Source organism: Merops nubicus, unplaced genomic scaffold (genome assembly GCF_000691845.1).
Source record: "Merops nubicus isolate BGI_N331 unplaced genomic scaffold, ASM69184v1 scaffold13447, whole genome shotgun sequence".
NCBI lineage: Eukaryota > Metazoa > Chordata > Aves > Coraciiformes > Meropidae > Merops > Merops nubicus.
In genome coordinates this window covers 58,612-68,880 of record NW_008618417.1, presented here as the reverse complement: position 1 = coordinate 68,880, position 10,269 = coordinate 58,612, and the positions used below count along the sequence as shown (strand labels likewise).

Below are 10,269 nucleotides of genomic sequence, written 5' to 3'. Positions count from 1 at the left end.
AATTTGCCTGCAGCACAGATTTCAAAAGCCTGTTCTTCCCTTTGGCTGCCCAGGTACTATGTAGCAGTAACTGGTTTTAAGTGGTTGGTATCTAGTGAACTCAAGTTTGCCACTAGAGATGACCCTGAAGACTTTTGGCGTTGCGTTATACATTTTAAAAATCAAGTAGGTGATCTGCAGGTGCTGGAGCGTGTCCAGAGAAGGACAGCAAAACTGGGGAAGGGTCTAGAGCACAAGGCTTGTGAGGAGTGGCTGAGGGACCTGGGGTTGTTGAGCCTGCAGCAAAGGAGGCTCAGGGGAGGCCTTCTGCAGGCCAGTCTCTTCTCCCAAGGAAGAAGTGATAGGACAAAAGCAAATGGCCTCAAGTTGCACCAGGGTAAGTTTAGGTTGGACATTAGGAAAAATGTCTTCCCCAGCAGGGTTGTCAAGGCTTGGCCCAGGCTGCCCAAGGCAGTGGTGGAGTCCCCAGACCTGGAAGGACTGAAAAGCTGCAGAGATGTGGTGCTGAGGGATGTGGTTTAATGGTGGCCTGGCAGTGCTGGGTTAACAGTTGGACATGATCATTTTGAAGATCTCTTCCAACCAGAATGGTTCTGTGATTCTGTGGTCTCTGCACCTCATGACACCCATGTAGCTGTAGAGCAGCTGCTGTGAGCTAACAGAACTCAAGTCATAGCTTACTGTGTTCATAGCACCTTTAATAATAATAATTCTCTTTCTTGCCAAGATAGAGCTACTTCTTCAGTGTCTTCTAGCTTTAAGAAATCAGAAAGAAGTTAAGAACTGCTCATTTTCAACACTTGGTTTTAAAGAACTGAACAAGGAAGAGTACTTTTCATGCTACATGGACAGGTTTTTAATAAGTGAATTTCAGCTAGAAAAAATTAAATTTATTTGATGTTTTAATTACCGTGACAGGTAAATTGTTCCCTATTTGCTTCCAATGATGTCTCATAGAACCTTCTCTACATGACTTTCCTGTACCTGAGCCAACAGTTACAGCAGTTTGCAAAGCTGCAAGTAAACAAAAATGAATAAACCAGCAAAATGTTCATGAAGATAGCAGAAGGGTTATAGCTGGATTTTGACTTTCCTGAAAAGCCTTTTTAGGCAAACACTAAATGCAAAATGAGATGACTGTTGTGTGTAATTTCTTAAACCAAAAAACCATACCATAAACCCTCACCCTCAAACTAAACACACACATTTTAAATTAAACATAATGTTCCTTCTTTCTCTAGCAACTTGATGCTGACCTAACTTCTTCCTGCAGTTTTCCTGTAGTTTAGTTTCTGGAGGGTTGTTAATCTTCGCAGATGCAAGGGTTGCTTGTCATGGGGTGCTGTCCTTGGATTTAGAGCCCTGTAAGAATTCCAATTTTGATTAATGGTGTTTTGCATCATTGTAGAGTAACAGCTGGAAAATGAGTTTCTTGTTCTGCATATTATACAGCCCTGTAATGTTTGTTTTTCAAGGTCCTCTGATGGAGTAAGTTTAGTTGCATCTCAGCACAGGTAATACTGGGGCTTTCCCTCAATGACTGCAAAAACAGCGTGTTCCCAGTGGTGCCACTGCTGGAGGAGATGGCAAATGGTGAATGGTTTGCATAGTAATGAACTAGTGTCTTACCTGGGGTAGGTGCCACGACTGTTACAACATTCCTCATAGGTAGGCAATTGGTACTCTGACAGTAACCCCTGTGCAGCAGTTCTTAGCATCACTGGACCATCAAAGAGAAATACTTGGAAACATAAAATCATTTGTATAAAATGTATGTTCAGAGACTTGGTATTGAAATGGCCCAGGAGGAAAAAGTGGGTTGTAATATAGCAGACAGTGTCTGGGGCAGTGATTGTTTTCTTTGCAAGTCACAAGTGTAAAGATGGATGGATCAAGAGGGATTGGGTGGGAGAGACAGATAACTGCACAAATTGGGAAAATGAGATGGTGATGAGGGATGATAGAGTTAGACAGAGAGAAGTGGCTTGCTTTAGTCTGGAGAGAGAATGTTAAAAACAAAGAGTCTTCATTTCTGCCTTCTAATCACCCAGAGAGTACTTCTAGAGAGGGCTGCATGACAAGAAGATGAGAGGTTGTCAATACAAGTTTTGGCAAGGAAAACTGATGAGATATTAAGAAATAATTATTTACATTGAGCATGGTCAAAGCTTGCACCTGGTTGCCCTGTCAGATTTTGGAGTCTCTGTCCTTGGAAGTACTCAAACTCCGACTGGCCAAGGCCCTGAGAAGACTGGCCTTGCCTTGAAGCTGGCTCTGCTTTGAGGATGCAGTTGGAGTAGGTTATATCCAGAGGTTTCTTCCAGTCTTGTTATTGTATGATTCTAGAAGAATCTGCCTTTGTTACATTAGGAGGAGGCAAACTTGCCCCTCTCTCTGCAGTTTGCTTTTGGCTTAAAAGGCAAATAAATAAAAGGGTCCTTTTTTGTGTGTCTGAAAAAGTTATGTGGGCTGAGAATTGAGTGAGACATGGAATCTGGTTTAACCAACAGGATACAGCTATTTGTCTAAGACTGAGAGGCTTGCTCTCATCACCTCTTGTACAGTCCTGCCAGGCAGGGGAGCTTACTGTCTTGCCTCTTTAAAGGAGGTGTCATACAGTGCTGGTCTCTCTCCTGCGTGGCCCACGCTGCTGGTTTTGGTGTGCTTTCCATATGAGAAGGTGTCTGTGTAGTGCAGCTGAGTTTTTGATAACTTGCAGTAAGGATAGTGTGTATAGTTCTCAAAATGTCAGTCTTCACATATACACAACAGAGGTACGTGTGTTGTACTTGCTACTCTGAAAAAAACAGGGAAGGATTATTGGTTTTGAGCACTTCTCAAGGGCAGCAGTGTAGCTCCTGAGTTTGGTAAGTGATTCTGTAGTAGACTTGTTTGGGCCTTCCTTTCAATTAAACGTATTCAGTAGTGGAGCTTATGAAATGGAGCTGGTAACTTCTCAGGAAACTTGATTTCTGAATCCTGAGTGGGATATTAAGTCTCTGTTTTAGTATAAAAATGAAAATGTCACAGTACGTAATGAGGAAAGAATTGCAAATTATGTATAGTAGCAAGCACTGTGCAGGTAAGAGTGCCGATTGAAAAACTAGATATTTTATTGTTATTAAAATATTTATCTTTATATGTCAAGATAAGTAACTGGCTCTTTTGTTTGCCTGTAGAAGAGCGTTGGGATTACTAAGCTACTGTTGTATGGGGATTCCTGATGGAGACAATAGTTCTTTGTGCCATGTTATTTATTGCTGCTTTTACACGTATTAAGCGTTCATATTTTCTGGTGTTTTTTTTGTTTCCCATTCCTCCCCCAGGAGATGAGGGAGAGACTAAATCAAGGGCTGTTCCAATGGAGGAGGAGGAAGATGATGATGACGACGATCCTGAGAATAGGTATGATACCATCCATAAGGACTTAAAAAAGATTATAACACACCCTAGGCGTGGGCGCAAACCGGCGCAACGGAAGAGCAAGCAGGTTGTGAAAACCACGACTGCCTGCCTTGTAAAGACTCGCTCACGGGCCTCCCGCAAGGTTGAACAAGGGGCCAGAAAACAGAGGCCAAAACCCAGAAATGCAAAGAAAGTATTTACAAGTGTTAGCTAACACACCTTTGCGTAGGGTGTGTTATAAACGCACTGCAGCACTGTCCGTTTGGTGCTCCCACTGAAAGCGTGAGGTTTGGGACAAGGCTTTCAGGCAGGTAAACACCTACTTTGGAGGAGTGTGAATTGCAGCTAGTTTAATGAATAGAAGGTGAAAATTTGCCTCTGTGCAGTATGCAGTGCTAAAATATTTGCAGATTGAACTTGGTTATTGCTGTTACGTAATTTGCCTTTTTAATTGAAACACCTTTTCTCAATAAAGAGAAAACACAAATGTGGATAAAATAGTTATTAGATATTTTCAGCTGTTAATTAAACTTGAGTTTTAATCCACTAAATATACCTGAAGTGACTAACGTGGTAGTTGAGGCCCTGATTCTACAAGCACTGTGCATAGGCTCAGCTGGTGTCGAAGAGACTAATTAATTCCACATACACATTTTAAGTCTTTGCATAGATATTTTCAGAATTGTGGCTTATATGTATTGCTTCAGTTTGAAGTTCAATAAAAATAAATTTATGTAAGATATAGTCAGTTAAGACATGTAATACTTTACCAGTACCATTGTAGTTCTCAAACTAGCCTGGCTAGAAAATGTAAAAGCTTTGTTTCCTAATGAGTGGGTGCACAACATGAAGTATTGCTCGATGGCGAGCCACACTTCTTGGGAGTTATTGTAGTTAGACTAAAGAGCTGTTCAACAAATTTTTACACAGTATTTCACAAACTGATGGGGATTTTTTTAATATCTAGCATGTTTGGGACCAGCTTTGCACAGTTGCTGATGGTCTTTTTTCTGCTTCTGAGCCTTAGCAGTTTAGAGTATGGTATCTTTGTTTCACAGAGTTGTATGCTTTGATCTGTGGCTGCAGTACATTTTCAAAACACTGTTTTATATCCTTTACGGACCTCAGTTTGGCATCAAAATTTTGCTGCTGATGTAGTTCTTGCTTGTTTTCAGTCATCAAATTTCATAGAGTAATTCATTTGCTCTTTAGGGACTTGACAGCACAGGGTCTCATAAGCAGAACATGTAAATGGTGGTAATATGAGAATTTTTTTTAAATGATGCTTTAGTTTCGGTCCTGTTTTGATTTCCCCCCCCCCCTTTTTTCTTTTAGTGTTTCTGGTTGTTAACTGCAAATGTTACTGACAGATCTTACTAGTTTAAGAGCTATATTGGGAAATGAATTAACCCAAATGATAACAACCAAATCAGTGATATGAATTTGGGCTTTAAAAATCAGTTTCTGTACTTTGTTTTCTAAGCTGAATCTTTGTTGAAGTTCTTATTTAGGGATTATTTCGAATATATTTCTGAGACGGGGAGTTATCTTTCAATAAACAATTTTGTCAACCTTCAGACATGTTAACTGGTAACTGCAGTCTGATATTTTACACTCACCACACGTTGTACTTGGCACCAAAATCAGATAATATAAAATGTAAAAAGATGGAACAAATTTCAAGAAGTTAAAAACTTGTTCTTCTGTTTACTCAACGCAAAGTGTTTAAATAGTTTACCTACTATTCAGATAAGTTGCCTATTTTCTTCCAGGCCAAAGAGGGTACATAGTACCTACTGGGTATTTGTAGTGTGGGAACTCTCATGTTTGCAAGTCTCTAGTTTAGATGTTCTGTTATTTGCATACCTTTGGATGTGCATGACATGAATATTGAGTCTTGAAATCATCTTTGCCAAAATGCAATATCCAAGTGGGTCATAAATATGACATACCAGTGCTGTATGCTTTCATCTTCTGTTGTGTACTTCTCTATTATTGGTCCTTCTGATCTTTTAAATGGTACTGTTTAATATGTTTGCAGTAGTTTTGTTTATTAAGAAGTTAATAGTGTATTTGATGCACAATGCCTTTTAAGTATTTGATGGTTGCAATAAATTTTTGTAAAACATTTTTCTTGTCCAAGCATTTAATTTAATACAACTCCTGACAGCTTGAAAATCAGACTTCCAACAAAGGCAGTACAGTATTTAGAACAAGTGTTTGGCAGTTTTCACTATTGCTTTTTTAAACATGTATGACATTTTCATCAAAATATTCATCCCTTAAAATAAAGTCTAAATGGTTCTAAATTTTTTTAACTAATATTCCAAAGGCCCATTTAATTCAGTAGTGCTCTAGCTGAAAGAATGATGGCTTTTATTAGCCACATAAATCTGTCTTTCCCCTCTTTCCCCCAAAGGCTTGTTTTGGGCAACCTTATTTCTACATATAATTAGTAGGTATTTATGAACACTACGTGTGAGTTGGTATAATCTATTTGGTAATAATACATCACAATAATTAACTGATGCTTAAAAACTATAACTTTTTAAGAAGAAAAACTGTTCTTACAGTGGTAGCATTGTCTTGCCAAGATTTTTGACAATCTGTAAATGAGTCCATCTGATTGGCGCTCTAAAATTCATGAGCAAGGATGGTGCAAATTATCAGGTGGCCTTAACTCCACTTCATGAGAGGCTGCATCTACTGTTCCATTTCTGCTGAAATGTCTGAAGGATAATTTAAAGTAGTCCTAGACTAAAAAAAAATCGAGGTAACTTCCAGTTTGCCTGTCTCTTAAACATGTTTTCTTTTAGTAAAAGTTAAAAAATACATAGTACTTCATTATTTATTATTGGATATTGTTAGTGACACTCTTACAAAGGTGAACTAGAAATACGCGTTGGGAACACGTCCTGTGTACAAATCTGGTGGTGTGTTTAGTTAAAATGGAGTGGGACTGGCACTGTGATATGCTCAAGGTCACTGCAGCTCAGTGGCAGAAGTGAATGAAATGCAGGGCTGGGTTTTTTTATTATTATTTTTTTTTCCCCACTGCTTGAAGTCTTGTGCTGGAGGTCATACAGCTCTTTCTGCTGCTTAATTAAATTAGTTTCTACTGTTCAACTGCTACATCTGGTTGGCCAAGATATCTTTTCTGTCTTTGACCCAAGTAAATATTATGATATCTTTTTATTTTCATGGGTTTCTCTGGAAGAATGTGAGTGGGGGACTTTTCAACACTATCACTTGTTCTTCTTCGTATTTGCAGTTTGATATCAATGCAAATATGAAAATGTTAAAGCTAGCATATGAATCTTCTTAGCTTAGAAACCTGATCACTTTAAACTGATTTATATCTTAAAATAGAAATGTGATACCTTACACTGAGCCGCATAAAATTTAATTTAAAACCAGTTTCAAGAATCCAGGGCTCTATTTATACTAATTCATATTAGCCATTTGTTACATCAGTCATTTTGCAAAGGCATTTGCAGGACAAGATCTGTTTGGTTCTCATGTTGCTTACACTTTTAATTCCTATCAGATACAGAGTTACATTAAAAATAGGAATCTTTAAATTCTGAACAGCTTCACAATGTCTTACATTTTTAGCCCAACATCCTCCAGTAGAGCACACTAAAGAGAATGTAGCTTTTTTTCACGAAAAAAACAGTTTGATTCAAAGTAGTCGAACCTTTATGCTAGCTAAAAAAAGTCTAATTTTCTTTCTTGGAGTATAAAAGCAAGAACTTATTAATATTTTTAAAATAATTAATTAGAAACTAATAAGTTTACCCAGTCTGGTTGGTGGTTTTGATGATGATTAGTAGAAAAATAACAGCATCTTCTGTTTATGATCTTTTTATGTAAATGATACATTTGGTTTGGGTATTTTGTCTCCTTTAAAATATTTCATAAAAGAAGAAAAAATTTATGTCTTCTTTTGTTAACCAAAGTCAACCTTTATTTAAAAATGTGTAAGTTACTAAAGGTGACTTGAGTGGAAGGTAAGTATTGTTATCCATGTCCAAGTTGTGCTAGCTTTGCTAATGCCATTGAGGACAATCCAAAATAAGTCAAAGGCATTATTACTAGACAGGGTTGAATTATTTCAGGGTTGAATTCTAAAATTTTTGAATTTTTTTTTGTGTTTCTACCTTTTTTCTTCCAAAGCAAAACTCACATGATGGTATTGATATATTTTTATAAAAGGAAAAGTAGCAAAACTGGTGCTGTCTGCATTTCCTGGAGTAGCATTCAAAGTTGGGAACTTACATTAAAAGCTTTTAAAGAAAAGCCAACTTGTAATAACCCAAGAGGGTTAATTTGAAAGAAAAAGTTCTTCTGACCATTAAGAGATGGAAGAAATACAGTCTTAATTTCTTACATATGGAGCTGTTTATTCCTGTTGCTATTATACATGATGGGTTTAAAACAAACAAAACCAAAAAACCCCCAGACTTAAAGGGCTTTTTCCAAATCCTCTGAAAGGACATAATGGAAAGAAAAAAAAATCAAACCATTTGGAAGAGGATGTTACTTATCTGTGGGTTTTAGTAAGTTTTGTTTGGGTTCACACCGTGGTCTTATATCTATGGAATTAAAGCTTATCAAGAATACTGCATTTTCAAGTTCTTATCAGCTGTTCCTTCACAAGCCATTTCTCAAAGGAGAGAGGAGTGTTTTGGATGCTGATGGGTAGTCTGTGACTCACTGACCCATCTTAAATGTTTATGAAACCATTTTGCTTCCATCTTTTAATAATAACTTGGATATATGTTAGCATTGGAATCTTTGTGGAAAATATACCACCACTTAAAACCCAGAAAATACTACATGATGTGTAAGGGAAGATACCTTGGGAAAGTTGCCTCTGAAAAATTCCTTTGTTTTAGGGACATGTTCCATGCTGAAAAAATTGAATGCAGATTCTTTATAAAAGCTATTTTATAGTGCTGCATAGAAGTAAACTTACAAGAAGCTGTACTTCAGAGATTAGTGTTCCTTACCTTGGGAAAGTTGCCTCTGAAAAATTCCTTTGTTTTAGGGACATGTTCCATGCTGAAAAAATTGGAATGCAGATTCTTTAAAAAACCTATTTTATAGTGCTGCATAGAAGTGAACTTATAAGAAGCTGTACTTCAGAGATTGGTGTTCCTTCCTTTGCCATTTCCCAGTGAAGCCTGGGTACTGGCTCAGTTTCTTGGATTTTGGACTATTGTTTTGTCTGGTATAAAAGCTTTCCCGTTCTGAACTACGTACGTACAGTATACGTTCATTCTCCTGAAAGGCAAGACAGACCAGATTTGAATCAGGAAAAAAATAAAGAAAAATTATTTAAAATTGATGACTATGGAATGAAAAGTATTAATGTTCCTGGTATTTAGATGAAGGAGGACTGATTTTATTGTTTCAGGATTTTTTTTTCTCATGGAAGTAAGAGTACTCAGTCGATTTTCCTTTGCTTCTAACATATTATTTTATATTTTGCCTTGGATAGATTCATATAAGATTTTATGTTACAAGGGCATGTAAAGAAATAATTTTGCCATAGTCACTTACTGTATGTTAGCTGAAAACCTTGTGCTGAAATGAAGCTTAAAGAGCTGAGCGAGCCGTTTGTGGAACAGGAAATAAGATTATCATTTTTCTTTGAAGTTCAGGTCCTGCAATGTTTGATAAAACTTTTCTGTGTGCATGTGTATATACACATCTGATTTTTTGCTGTAGTTGCTATGAGGCAAGTGCTTGTAGGTCTCTGAAGGGTTCAGTGAGGGTTGAATTTTTCCTGAGGCACTTGATATCAGTTTGTCTTGAGACATCAGGAGTTGCTTCAGTTACTAAAGCATCTGTTTTGGGTGGGCCCAGGCAGTTAGAATGGTAACACAGTAGCTATGTAGAGGTAGGGTAATAAGCTATTTATTTATTTTCTTTTTGTTAACCTGTGAGTTAATGCATAATGAAATAATAACAATGAAAACATATTCTTCGTGTTTAAAACAGGAGTTCAGTGTTACACTGGTTTTAAATCTATTACTGATTACATATACACTAGTCACGTAGATTCAGTGCCTCAGGAGATGAATCTCATTGATTTAAATCAAGTAAGCATGATAACCATTTGGGGGGCAGAATGATTTGGGTTATTAGGACTTGATTGTAGCATTTTCACATTCTTATTACAGTTAGAATTCGTGTAGGTGTCTACCCCAAAACTGACAAAAGAGTCCAACCAAGTAGACCATGAATAAACCAAAATGTTTGTGTATTTTGTACTTACCTCCAGTCTTGCTGTAAAGCACCAAACTTTGTTTTTAAGAAGCATTATACAGATTTGCCTTCTAAAAGCAAGTTGACACATTTAACAGGAGATTTTTGCTGATATATCCCGTCTTACCACAATGACTTCAACATGTGTCTGTTCTTTGTTCAGCTTTCAACCCTTTTTTTGACGTTCTGAATGGTATAGGATTACACTTAATCGTTCATAGATTTCCTTGAACACTGGAATAAATAGTTTTTTCTGTTTTACTTCAAAGAATTGCCAAGAAAATGCTTTTAGAAGAAATCAAAGCCAATCTTTCCTCTGATGAGGAGGCATCTTCAGATGATGAATCAGATGAAGGAAAAAAGAAAACTGGAAAGCAAAACGAAAACACAGGAGATCATGGTGAGCACCAAAAAGCATCTGGGAAAAAGTGGTGCTGTAGCACCTCTCATAATTTCAAAAGTCCCTTGGGAAGATTGTTAAAGTTTCTTCAGATTTCAGCAAAAAAAATGTCATTGACGTTGATAGGTAGTTGCCTCATAGAAGGCAATGTACATGATGATGAAGATTTATCATCTCTTTTACTCTTCTGT

At 37.2% G+C, this 10,269-nt stretch overlaps 1 protein-coding gene across 1 annotated transcript in view; it reads left to right on the top strand.

Moving 5' to 3' along the window:
• ATRX (alpha thalassemia/mental retardation syndrome X-linked) overlaps positions 1-10,269 on the top strand; it is a 56,468-nt gene that overhangs the window by 6,436 nt on the left and 39,763 nt on the right. Inside the window, 2 exon segments of the mRNA XM_008943446.1 lie at positions 3,327-3,405; positions 9,948-10,078. Coding sequence (XP_008941694.1) covers positions 3,327-3,405; positions 9,948-10,078 — 210 coding nt within the window.